At 38.6% G+C, this 14,658-nt stretch overlaps 1 protein-coding gene across 50 annotated transcripts in view; it reads right to left on the bottom strand.

The window, feature by feature from the left end:
• Positions 1-14,658, bottom strand: part of LOC137261016 (troponin I-like) — a 60,161-nt gene that overhangs the window by 23,531 nt on the left and 21,972 nt on the right. For 24 of the 50 annotated variants that reach the window (XM_067798680.1, XM_067798651.1, XM_067798664.1 and 21 more), the window contains one exon: positions 12,883-12,973. In XM_067798680.1, coding sequence (XP_067654781.1) covers positions 12,883-12,944 — 62 coding nt within the window. In that variant the 5' untranslated portion in view covers positions 12,945-12,973. Of the gene's footprint in view, positions 1-654; positions 739-10,057; positions 10,088-11,298; positions 11,314-12,882; positions 12,974-14,658 lie in introns of all 50 variants that reach the window. The other 26 variants (XM_067798640.1, XM_067798639.1, XM_067798667.1 and 23 more) reach the window with 3 other exon arrangements.

Here is a 14,658-nt window from a genome sequence, read left to right on the forward strand (position 1 = left end):
ACTATATACCAGCTGAACTGTGAAGTAGAGAAAGGCATCAATTCACTTCCCAAGCCAAATATGATCAACAAACATTGTGATCCTTGAGTACCTGGAAGAAAACATTATTGAAACAGTCTCCTGTTGGGATAACTTCCTCCATAGCTAATCAAGTAATTCAGCTGCTCATCACGGTCACACTTATGTAGCAGACAGACTGTGGCTTAAATGAATGAACTACTCCAGGTAATGAAGGCCTCCTATAATGTAAGGGAGACAACTCCAATGTTACAACACCTTCCTGATCAACATGAGGGCTGCTGTTGTTGGGGTAGATGAAGCTGACGATGATGATGATGATTAAGCAAACCATGCTCTACATCATTCGTTTTTTAAGTGCAAAAGCAGAACTAAACTAATCTGCAAAAAGCAATGACTAAAGTCACTGACTCTATTCCCCAATATCATAGCGATTACCTCAAAGCAGTTCCACAACACACCAGTCACTTGTACCCTCTATTGTATAGGATTTATGCAAAGAGCTAACAGTTCCTAACAAAATGACTTCCTATATATCTTTGATATCCAAGTGGGTTGCTTGTTGGCCTCAGTGCAACATGGCAGCTATATAAGAGGCTCCCTTGGTGGTTATATTTTGGTTACATGTTATCTTGCCTTAGACGAGCCTCTCTTCGCTCACGTCGTCGACGCTCAAGATCATCCTCGCCGTTGACAGCGCTAACTTCGCTTGCTGCTGCTCTACATTAAGGGAATCGGACAGAGTTAGGAGATCAAACCAGGAAGGCACAAAAGGGGAACACACTCTGAAAAACTCTCAAACAAAGGTTAGGAGAGGGTGTAGGCTCACCAGGAAGAAACTCCATGATGACCCATCACAGAAATAGGCATGACGGTTCAAAGTAAAAAATCATAAGTTCTACTACATGCATGCTTGTCATCAACACATAAGAGGAAAAATATTCATGCTGGTTCGACCTACCATACATATTCTACAGTTTCCAAGTGCTGTCACATAAAACCAAGCATTACCATTCATTGTTTCACCTGAATTTACAACTGGCAAATATGTATGGACTTGTTGTGAATAATTTGTGGATATTTTATTCACTCACTTCACTGCATGCATGATAATCAAGGTTTATTGAAAGAAAATCAATTCATCCAAAGAGGTGTAAACTGAAGATGGATGACACAAATGCCTATTGTGTGATGACTAGTTAACACCATACTACAACTAGAGCTACACCAGGACATGCTCAGGACGGTGTCAGCGATACGTGCATCATCACCCGTCGCCATCAGCAACATGCTGCAGGATATAGTTCAAGGGAGATGATGGCAGTCACCACATGGCAAAATGCTCAATTCTGTTTTCATTTTGTTGCTTGACAAAATCTTTGAAGACTTCTTCAGGTTGAAAATATATTTCAAGTTGAGTATTTTGTGACTGGAAGTGTTGCCATGTCACAAAGCAGCAGCTACAACATGCCCCCACACTGAAGACATGGTCCAAACATATCATTCTGAAACCTTCACCTTTATCATGGTCCTGCTCACAGTCAATACTCATATGTTGTAGGACACAAACAATGATAAAATGCAATCTGAAGCCATACTTTACACATGGTCCAATACACTGTGTGTACACTGACACAGAGTGTTAATGTGAAGCTTATGAACAGCTCACAAATCCAGATATGTTCCTCATTATGCGACTACATATTTACATATTCTACTGTCTGGTTCTTTTTGAACCAAATGTCATGATACAGAAATGCTAATTATCATCAGGAACTCAGTGGTATGGCAAATAATACTTCTAGACATCTTAACATGTTGCCATGGTTACCAGACATTCCAACATTAGAGTACCTATTCTTAGCCCTACTGCTTGTACCAGCCTACCTAAGAGTTGTGGCAGTGCAAGCCTAATGCAGCCCTGCTTCAGCTAACTCACTTTACATATGTCTTTGAGGCACTGAAACCAGATACATTACAGATTAACACTTGTGAAACATCTCCAAAACTTGTGATAGTTCCTTCTGCTCTTTGGCAAATAGCAGAAAACAACTTAAAATCAGTTCCTTTCAGGATAAAAACTTGTATGATGCCTAATCTGTCCTGTTGTGTTGCTGCTGACAGACACCTGTTTCATCAGGGGGTTAAAAACATATAAGGTTTTTGTTGCAAACTTGTGTGTTCAGGAAGTGGAATTTAGTAAACTGCACCCTATGAGTGCAACATTGCTGATCAAAGGGCATAAGTTAATTAACTTTGTTTCTAATTGATATACAAACACAACTGGCTTCTCTTCCACCTCGTTAACTGTGCACCATCAATCAGCACTATGGTTACTGTGAACAGTGTGCAGATGGAAGTGACAGTGTAGGGGCGGCAGTACTTGTTTGGTCATGTGCCCATGCCAGGAGTGTGCATTCACAGCGGGTTGGGTTTCATGTGCTGTCATGCTCACCCTCATACATTGACTGGAGTAGGTCTGAGAGACATGTCACAGTGTACTACAGAGGCTGCAACCAGCCTTGAAACTCTCCACCGACATCAGCTGATCGCTGTGGCATCACGCCAAACACCCTTTAGCCATCATGCCTGTGTGGTTCAAACCAACTCAACATGACCATCCTACAATATGACATGATGGTGATATGATAGACAGTGCTGGGCACAGCCATCTGTCCCATCCACACATACCAAACATGACAATACTGGCAATACCATCAGATGTACCATCCATGACAATACTGGCAATACCATCAGATGTACCATCCATACATGACAATACTGGCTATACCCTCAGATGTACCATCCATGACAATACTGGCAATACCATCAGATGTACCATCCATACATGACAATACTGGCTATACCCTCAGATGTACCATTCATGACAATACCATCAGATGTATCCTCCATACATGACAATACTTCCAAATAGTCATATACAGGGAAAATACACAGGGTCATATTGGCAATATCGTCAGATGTACCATCCACATTGGCAATATAGTCATATGTAGAAAGTACCCACAAAGGCAATACTGGCAATATAATCAGATGTACCACCCAGATTGCTCTACAATAACAGTTTTCGCACATGTATACAACATGGATAAACAAAATGATGGGACATGTTATGTAATATTATGTATATACTAGATAAACAGAAGCAGACACATGCTATAGCAGTCACCTTACACTGTACCTGAGCTAGCAATGATACAAGCTGTTACTGGCATGACCCCTGTATATAACCCTATTCCACAAGAACAAATATTTCTACATCCGTAGCATTAGTTTTTCTACTTATAGAGTCTGTTCTGCTGATCTTGAAAGCATGTGTGACTTTTCAACAAGGTTCCTTTTGAACATCACAGTGCAACATACAGTCTGCATTCTAACCTTCACTATATTTATGTAGAGACAACAAAGATGCACAGAGCACTGATGCATGTGTTGCCATGGTAATAGTCTTGTCTGCCGTGCCAAATGTTCTAAAATGCCAGGAAGTGGAACAGTTGTGAAGGAGAAATGTCCTGGCTAGCGGTCACAAGGCTGCTACCTCCTTTATTGGTATGATGCATGGAGTCAGTAGCATTCCTGACCCTCATCTCCTGCCATGCATGATGACCATCACTGACCAGGACTGACCAGCTCTTGCCAGATGTTGCTGGGTGTGAATAAACACACACATAACCTGAAGTGTTGTCAAATCTGAGTTCATACACAAACAAACAGACAGAAAATTCTCTCCAATCTTGATGTTCACATTTAAATTTTGTTCAAATTCTGAATTGAATTCAAATACTAGACTATGAATGTAACACACATACACATTGGAAAAAGGTTTTGAAATGTGAAGGTACAAGGTTATTCTCCAGAGATAAGAAGGTTCTTGAAACACTATCATTAGTGATGCCAAGAGAAACGCATAAATCGTGGAACACATGGGTGCAAAAACAGTCTCCACATACATTGGTAGCATGCTTGGCCCATCTTGGCAGATATCCAGAGAAAAGCTTTAGAGGTCTGCGTTAACCAACAGTTAAGTGAGAAATGTCTCCCTCTTAATGCATTGAAAAATAAGAATCCTGACAGTTACACGCACTACACCTGTAGGCAATTAAACTCTACTCCACACAAGTCAACAAGTGGATGTCACGTGGATCGCAGTGTATGATAGATAACGTAGACATGCAACAACAACAGACTTGAATGAAAATATTCAAACAAACTGCAATATCTAAACTATCCATGTTACAGAATTCAAAACACACACACAAAAACAATATCTTGCGTAATTCCATAACTTATCAGAAACATACTCCAAATGAAAGAAAGTCGATTTTTACCTTGAAATGAGGACTGTAGTAGAGACTGCGAAGATGCAAGGGGAACGACCACCTTTATACCCCGACTGACTGTGAAGTCAGAGGACCCTTGCTGGATGACAGTGTCGGTACTAAGTCTGAGATGCAGCACTCACAGATGAAGGCAGTGACCTGTCACCTCTCAAGGTCTCCTACCATATTGAGGTAGAGAGGGAGGGGAGAAGGCCTCAGATTGGTGGAACACCTCTGGAAGTGTATCAAGTTTCTGCCAGTCATCAACTTGAGCTACCTGGCATGTCCAGCCTGCCTCTCACTAACAAACTCTGACATGCCTAAAGTCCAGGAATGTCCTGCCAGACACACAGACAAACAGGCCTGATCAGGTTCCTGTCACCACTGTCTCTCACACAGCCTGCACTTCTACATGGAAGAGCACACTGTGGAGTGTCTGGGCTGAAGAAACAGGAAATAGTCAACAGTTTCACATGAACTGGACACAAGAACAAGAAATGTGTGGACAGTGGGACCATCAGATGTTTGTTAGACTACCACAAGGTGAGAGTATGGACATGGAAGAAACTGGACACCTGTGTGTTAACTGGACACTGTGTTGCAACTTGACAACTATGTTGCAACTGGACACTGTGTTACAGTTTGACAGCTGTGTTGTTACTGGACACTGTGTTGTTACTGGACACAACAGCCTTGAAGGAGTGAGGGCATCATGGACAACTCACAATGCATGTTGTAACATAGGACAATGGCAACAGGTAAGATAAGATTTTCCTTCTGCATGTGTGGTCACTGTTTATCTAAACCGTTTAGAATCAACCTTTACCTCTCGTGTTTACAGTGTGCAGGAGGATATAGCCAGCACTGTTTGCTTGACACTAATAACTTCTTGACACATCAAGGCTGGAATTACGAATGACATTTTCTGTAACAAATGTGAGTTAAAATCATAATTTCCATCTTTCTAGAACTACTGAGACTAAATATTGATTCTGTTACTGAAACCCAAATTGGGCTTGTTGATCACTGTGTCAACAAACAAATAACTATTGACGTAGTTGAGCTATATTTGTGTGGCGGTATCAGTTTCTCAACAACCTCAATATGACATCGCCCGTTCCTCATACCAGTAGAAGCAGGTGTCGCTTGCATTAAATGCTCTGATGAACACTTAACAGTGCTAATGCTAGAATCCAGTTTGGCAGAAAACATCTCATTCTCCCTCTTTGTTAAAAACTAACCCCCCCACCCCCTTCCGTGAAAACATCTGCATCTCTCCCACTTCCAGGCCATAAAGATTTCAGGCCGCATCTCCCTGCTACCTGTCCATGACTGGTTACTACATCTTAATCTAGCTTGTTAACCGTTGTGTTTGAAAGTCACCTGAAAATGTACCTATTTTGAACCACAGAAAAACACAATAAATTCATTATCAGATTTTTCATCCCAATTTTCAAGACAGTTTAGCTTTGTTTTGTTCAAATGCAGCTGGGCACATTGTGACTGTGTGAAGTAAGTAGAAATGTTTGAACTTAGATAGAAAGGGGGGTTGAAAAGTTCTAACTTGTAATGATGAATAGTGAATTCTCTAACATTCCTCCAATGTTGTGTACCTGAATTTCCATTCTTAAAGGCTGCATTTAAAGAAGAGGCACTGCAGGGCATCAAATTTCTACAGGCATCTCGTATTGCCTATTCATGACAATGGGCAAGATTAGACCATTGTTGACAAAACTCATAAGAATATCTACTGTCCCCTCACTTTGCCAAAGATGCTGGACAACCTCCATCCCTTTTGTATGGTAGGGTCCTCCTTGTCTTGTATAAAGTACTTCAAGTTTGAAGATGGAAATCTTGACTAATGCTCAGTCTCTGAATATACATGTATAATTTTGATAGGAGCAAACTATATAAATTGAAAAAGAGCTCCAGGGAGACCAGAGATTCAGGACCTGAGAAAATCTAGACTTTCATTTAAGGCTTCAGCATTGCAGTGAAGGGTAAATAATGTGGTTCAGGGACTGTGGGACAGACTAGTGGACATCTAGCAGAGCCCTATGCATTGCCCTGATGTCACTAAACACCTTTTGTGACTTGTATACTTCCCTATGCATTGCCCTGATGTCACTAAACACCTATCCTAGGTTTTACCCATTATATTTTCTCACAGTTGCCGAGGCAGATTAGCATAAAATTGACCATGGAAGGCCTGATCAAAGCCACCACCTGGCCAACTAATGTCAACAGACTTTATCTCCGATATTCATGTTTTTACTGCTTTGCAGTTTATCTCGATAATGATAGTGACTGCAGGAGTCATTTACGGTAAAATTCACTCAAACTGAACCTGGAGTGTTCTTGATCAGGACTCAGGAACAGTGAAACCTAGACTAGAAAACATCTATCTTGCCTTGTTCATTCATCAGAATGTTTTCAACTCCAAAAAGATACATTTATACATCTATACAAAAAGGGCTGGGCAGAAGGGGAAATATTGTGTTGAGGAACGGTGAGACAGACTCAGAAACCCACTGCTTTGGCTATGTGTGGTGGGTCATCTGTCTATAGGTGTCATAGGCACCAGAAGGTCTTCTGTCATGTACTTCCCTCTTTAAATTTGCTTCTCACCTCTCACCAGTGGCAAACAATATGAGCATTAGTCTCTAAAATTGACACCATGCTTCGTGGCGTTATTGGTGCATTTCTTCAAATAAGGAAGAGCAAGTTGGATCATTTTTCTGTCTGAAGGTACTTTAGGAAAACAATATTATGGGAGACATTTGATACTAGCTCATAATTGTATGAAAATCTAAGAATTACTTTATTATAGCTTCATTAAGAAGATACTGCTTGAGAAAAGTAGAAAATATTAATTGGTGGCGACGCCTTTCCTTCAAATATCATTCATGTACTTTGACATTGTTATTATTACCAGAATAAGTTCCTAAAATAACCTCAATACTACTGCAGAAAAAGAACAGCCCAAAAGGTAAAATGAAGACAACAGATCCCTTTATCTGACTTATACATGTTGTTCCTTCTCTGTACAAGTATATAGAATAGGATATAAGATATTTATATATGCCTGTATGTTTTGATATCATTTTCCCTCATTCCTGGAGAATAAAGACTTGTTGTTGTCTAGAGAAGGGGCAATGTTAAGAGTCGGCTGTCTGCATGTTTGTGTGGGTATCAGGTGTCCACACCTTCCCAGATGATCTTTCTCCAGAAACAGCAATATGATCACATCACAAAATGCACCATGTTGATGTTGGCATGCAATGGATCATGTAGCAGTTACCATTCCACATGTTTGTTCCTGATCAACCAGCCTTCTGGTATCTTGCAAACACACCAGCTCCCTCCCACCCTCACCCCAGGGCTTCCCCACGATTGCTGCTGCCTTCTGCTCAAGTCTGAACTATGTTGTCTTTCCACTTCTTGTAAGAAATGAAGCAATAATCAAACAGGCAGTTGGACATTTGCCCAGAACACAACTCATTTCTACCTGGCAGTGATTTCTATGTCAACAGTGAAACAAAACTCTCTTGGCACCCACTCATATGCTGTTGCCATGACTACCAGAAAACCCGCTAGCGATAAGTGACATCTGACCTTTTGTTTTCTGTGAAAATATCTGTGACAAATTGTTACTGAGTGTAAAAAAAATGTAAACTGTGGAACTGTTTACTTCAAACAGATGAAAAAATTGAGAAGATGTGCACAATCAGATCTCCACATCCACCAACAACCTGCCACGCCCACCATACCTCACAATGGTCTGTAGCAATTATGTAAACCTGCATGGGTGTACAGTTATTCTGCTATTGAGACACTGGCCGAAGGCTTGGTGAATTCTCTGATTTAGTATCACAAATATATCATTATCAATGAAAAATATCCAGCGGTGTCTAAAGTAATCACTACATACTAAAACTTTAAAAATGACATTTGAAAGAGTAGCTACTCATTGAGCTGTCTAAGACTCTTTGAAATGTCCATTGAGGTCTCCATGCTGTCATTTTGTTGAAATAACAGGAAATCATGAATCAGAATTCGAATACATCTTATGTTTAGACTATATGTGTTCGTATGTATATATCTGTTTATGTAACATATTCACTGTATTAAGCCCCCTGTCAAGACCAGGCTGTAAGGAACTGTGAAAGCACTCAGTATTATGTCTAAGGAATCATACCTGACAGTCTGTATTCATAAATCATTTACAGAACTCACATGGAAGTGTACACAAAGGGCTCATGGAAGCTTGAACTGAGTTTTTCTCTACTGTTCTCAAACACTGAATTTTTTAGGTCCCTCTCATCAAATTATTATGAGCATAAGGCCCTTATTACGGCAAATATAGTAAATGTTTTGAGTCATCAAGAGTTTCAAAGCAGCTTCCAAGAGTTTATGAGATAAAAGTAGACTGCAGCCCTGCTCTCCAGCATGAAGAAGACTGCATCTAGTACATCGTCCTACAGTTCCTGCATAGCCACACTACAAACATGCAAATCGCATTTGACAGACACAGATGTTTAGAGGTATACCAGCATTCACAGCTGGAATCAGAGAAAGAACAATGTTCCAACATCTATAGTCACAGAGAGCAATGTTCTAACATCTAAAGTCAGAGAGAGAACAATGTTCCAGCGTCTATAGCCAGAGAGAACAATGTTCAAACATGTTTAGTCAGAGAGAGAACAATGTTCCAACATCTACAGTCAGACAGGGAACAATGTCCATGCATCCATTGTCAGAAGAGGACAATGTTCCAACATTTATAGTCAGAGAGGGAACAATGTTCCAACATTTATAGTCAGAGAGGGAACAATGTTCCAACATTCATAGTCAGAGGCAGAACAATGTTCCAACATTTATAGTCAGAGAGGGAACAATGTTCCAACATTTATAGTCAGAGGCATAACAATGTTCCAACATCTTTGTCAGTGAAAAATGTCAGGCAGAACAATGTTCCAGCATCCAAACCTACATGCATACAGTAAAGATTTTATTTTGGAAGAAATAAACAGAGTTCACCCAATCAAAGAGTGCTTAAGAAACCAATGTATATGAACACATTGTAAGTACAAACATGTACAAAGAGTGTTAACTTGCCATGCTAGACAGATAACTTGTTACACTCTGCGAAATTGCAGCTTTTTGTAGCAGGGATCCAGCAGGTATCCCAACAGGAACAGGAGCCATAGGTTAGTGCAGGAACAACAGTCTTGCATGGGAAATGCTCAAGATAATGAGACAACTAAATATAAGACACGACCTTGGAGGTTTACGTCAGACTGCTGCAGTCCAACATCGGTACTGAGATCTAGACAGGGAGAAGATTTTACAAGTGACTCTGCCAATTCATATTCTCTCAGACATGAGAGGCAAGAAATGTGTCTATTCCTGCACAGCACCATATACTCTTTTAGCAGATGTAACACTTGAGATATAACCAGCACAGCAGAGAGTAGAAGCATTTGGTTATTGAAAGAGAAAAAGAATGATTTGAAACACAAAGATGCAAAAAATCATTTCATCTCTGACTGGGGCATTAATGTAGCATTTAGTTGGTAGGAAGAAGATATAGGTTTGAGATGTTTCATCCCTTGAGTTGAGCCAGTAATGAAGCAGAATGTTTTATAAAGTAAGGAACAATGCAAGAAGACGGAACTGACATGCCAGTCCTGACTTACTCCTCCTGATCATCCTCGTCCTCATTAAACCTTGCAATAAAGAAACCATGGTTATGACAATACTCAAGGCAGCTACAGTGAGTTGTGAGAGGCAACCAGTGTGCTGTGTCAATCATGACTCAGTTACATAATGAAGCTTGTATCTAACATGCAGCCTACAGCAGCTGTTTACAGAGTTTCCATGAATCACATGATATGGAGCATACAGAGATGAGATGTGCAGTAACAATATGAATCATATAACGTCGACACAATGTCATGATGACAACCCCATGCAGAACACACCCTGTCTACACAAATCTTGAACACAGCTAGTCAAGTCTTTAGAAACAATGTTTTTGCATAAAAGATAGGTTACATACAAAACTTCACACAGTTACGTTCAATTTGTATAATATTATCATGCAGAGCTATTATAAAAGTTGAGTGCTTGCATTCATAATGCCAAATGAGATTCAATGATGACCACCTACATTATTTAAACTGACTTCATTATTCAACTCTTACATTGTTTCAGCACATAAGCAGTAAGCCTTTAAGCTTTGATGTGTACATAAGCATGAGACATTACTTGAAATCATCTATTTGAATTGCATGCTGTGAATATGTTCTTAGTGCATTAATCATAATAACTATCACACCTTCACAAAGGCCAGTATAAACTTGTTCTTTATGGTTTAGTAAATGTACTAGAAATGTTGTAAAGCTGTGTTACCTCTACCAAACTATCATATGAATTGATAATGAGTGCATTCATTTGGCAAGGCAAATAAAAAATGTCTATCTAAATAACATTTTTGTTGTGTCACAACTCACAATACATTCTGTCAATTCTTGAAAATCATTAAGAAATTGGACAAACATGAATACATGACTTGTTTTCATGGAAAACAACTTCTTTTTATTCTCTATATGACATTTCAGACCCAATTCTCTTTCCTTCATAATCATTCACCCTATAAAAGGAGCAATAATTAGTTCTGAAATGTCATACAAAAGGAATAAAATGAAGGTGTTATTATTCATAAAATGTGTCATGTATTCACATTCTCTGTCAGCAAATATGTGTTAGGTTTTCATGTTTATCAAGGACAGCTAGAACTGATCCAGGAAAACATGTCATGAGCCGATGCCATGACTTAATGTCAGGCAAGGTTCTGGAAGGGGTCACACGCAGTCAATTCAACAGATAACAATTGCTTCAAATGGTCAATACAATAAACCAACAGTTGATCACTTACTCTGATGAGCCCTCCCTGAACCAGACAGAAAGTTCATGTTAGTTCATTCAAGGAGCACATTTAGGCACAGTGCTTTTGCAGTTGTATACAGACTATCAATATTCCATTTAGTGATGTTAATATCTGCAGATGATTAAATGATAAGTACATTAATCATCTTTAGCTGACAATATAGTAACACACAAATGTGCAGTTAAGTTTAGAATATTGTTCATTATTCAAGATTAGTGAAACTGTGAATATAGATACATACATATATATCTTGCTTCAAAACAAATGCAGATTACTTTGGTGAAATGAGATGAGTTAACACGTAGATGAATGAAATCTAAACCTAGTTCACATAGCTACTTGTTCCGACACAGGTCGCAGCAATAACGTACCGAGTTACTGTCAGATATGACAGAAATGGTATCAGTTATATGCATAGAGATTTCACCATTCTAAGTTAAAACAGATTTAGCATTTTGTGACTTTAATTCCTTAAGATCACTATTTACTAGTTATAAGTTATCTTTGAAAATATAAAAAAATGAAACGATTACATCTTTGAGTCTATATCATTTCTTCTCTTAAAATATGCTATGATCTTTAGGATGGTGAATAATGACAGGACCTAGACAGTTACCAAAGTAGCAAGGTCAGATTGACCCACATTTCCTATGACGGCATTAGTGTCAACATATTAAATCATTCATGCTATTATGTCATTGCTTTGGCATCAATGAATATTCCTTGATGAAGTAGTCAGGCACAACCTATTACCCAGCAATGAAGATATTACAGTGATGAACCCAGTCAATTTGTGAATAAACACTTTTAAACACTTTAAATATATGACTTCCCTTCACTTGTTGCTGAATTTCCTTAGGAATCATGAATAGATGTATGAGACACAGAACACAGAGAGTAAGTTGCCAGTATGAGCTATCACTCCTGACATGAGGGTCGCGACAATACACAACATGGATAGCACTCACAAAACACCTCTAAACAATGACAGGAAACAAGAGGACAACATACACTGAAACAAAACATTAAGTTACAGAAATAAATGACACTAGACAATCATCACAGCACATGAGTGACAAACATGAGAAAATTAAGAAATTGGACAAACATGAATACATGACTTGTTTTCATGGAAAACAACTTCTTTTTATTCTCTATATGACATTTCAGACCCAATTCTCTTTCCTTCATAATCATTCACCCTATAAAAGGAGCAATAATTAGTTCTGAAATGTCATACAAAAGGAATAAAATGAAGGTGTTATTATTCATAAAATGTGTCATGTATTCACATTCTCTGTCAGCAAATATGTGTTAGGTTTTCATGTTTATCAAGGACAGCTAGAACTGATCCAGGAAAACATGTCATGAGCTATCACTCCTGACATGAGGGTCGCGACAATACACAACATGGATAGCACTCACAAAACACCTCTAAACAATGACAGGAAACAAGAGGACAACATACACTGAAACAAAACATTAAGTTACAGAAATAAATGACACTAGACAATCATCACAGCACATGAGTGACAAACATGAGAGATGATGACGATAACAACATATACTCACTCTTCTTCCTGTTGTTGCCGCCTGCGACGACGAGCTTCACGGCGTTCTTCCATGGTACTCATTTTGGTCAAGTTTGGTCACTAACGAAACTCTGAAATTAAGGAAAATTGATAGAGGACAAATATCACAATTTATTAATAGTGCATCTTATGAATCTGTGATCAAACAAATCTGCAGCTCATAGTGTCAGAGAAACCTTCCAAGCTGACTTGGACAAGGGATACTAATAACCCTCAACTGTATACAAGCAGCTAGGAAGTCTCCAGCAGCATGTGGACAAAGTGTTCAGTGTTCTAGATAACTTTCTACATTCATTGCAATAACCAGGACTGTTTGAGTGTCTGAAGTGATTCTGCTGTTGTGCTCATTTCCAATAGGGAAATACAAATAATCTACAAAATGGGCAACACATGGTATATAGCGAGAGTAATGAAAAGAATGAAGGATGATAATATATGGATGAAAAACTTCTTCATTACAAGTAATCACTTGCTTGATACCCAAAGAGTACGTTTGTGGTCAGAGATCAAGTGTAGACAAATATTAATGAAACTAAACCAGTTCTGGGCAATCATACAGCAGATATGTCTCCATACTGGCAGAACATCTTGGCATATATACACAACAGAATATATTGGTATATCTACACAAAATCACATCTGTTATAACTACACAAAATGATATACTGGTATATGTGCCCTGACCTCCTTTAGAAGTCCTAAAATCAACAGGAATTTATCATCTAATTATGTTTGGAAGCATTCTGCTAATAAGGTGGATTCAGTTGCCATGGAAACATTTGATATACAACACAAAGAAGAGCATAAACAGCTTTAACTTCAAATCATGAAGATGACATTTTGTGCTTTCATACATCTCCAACACGTGAATGTGTGATGACGCTGTTGTGTTTGATTATCTCAAAAATATCTAATGTTCTTCAGAGGATTATTTAACCAAATATATGAAAACAAGTAACTATGTTTTGTCAGAGCACTTTAGAATTGTATTCTAGAACTTTGGAAAACTAGCCATCACCGTCATTCAAATGTCAGGCCATGTGTTTTTTTATATGCTGCTGTGCTTTAGAACAAATGTTTTACAAGTGTTGATTCCACATGAAATAGCAGAGCTATTTACTTACACCCAAAATCTAGACATTTATCTCATACATAACACACAAAATAACAAATGTGCTATGTTGACACGGGAAATATTTCAAACTCAGATCAACTTTTCCAGATAAATAATTTTCTGATAAATGGATTTAATCAACTATGAAACTATGTCTAGTCAGCCTTTCACATATTTGCTTTTAATCATTCAGGATTATAACACAACAGTCCATGTGGTCCTCATACCTTTCTATTAGTCAATGAAATACGAACATTTCTCACAAGGTAACCTTTATCAAGGCAAACTTTATCATGTAATCAAGGGGAAGTTAAACTATATAAGGGAGATCTATATATTGGTTATCTCCCTTGTTCCACCATTTTTTACAAGCGCTCCTACTTTGTGAGTGACATGGAATCTTTGTGAAACAAGCCTGGTATTCCATACATAGTGGTGATGAGCTTATCAGAGATGAAAGATGAAGTGAATCATCATTTATGACATAAGTTCAATCATGTTCATTCATCAATTACTTACAATTGACCATGTAAGTAATTCAGTGAAACACCAAACTTGAATGTCCAGCTCTAAACAATAATCCTCTACACCTGAAGAGTCATATAACCCCTGTAGTATAGGCCAGGGTCAGGGCAGATGGAT

The sequence above is a fragment of the Haliotis asinina genome, chromosome 14, assembly GCF_037392515.1.
Source record: "Haliotis asinina isolate JCU_RB_2024 chromosome 14, JCU_Hal_asi_v2, whole genome shotgun sequence".
NCBI classification, from domain to species: domain Eukaryota; kingdom Metazoa; phylum Mollusca; class Gastropoda; order Lepetellida; family Haliotidae; genus Haliotis; species Haliotis asinina.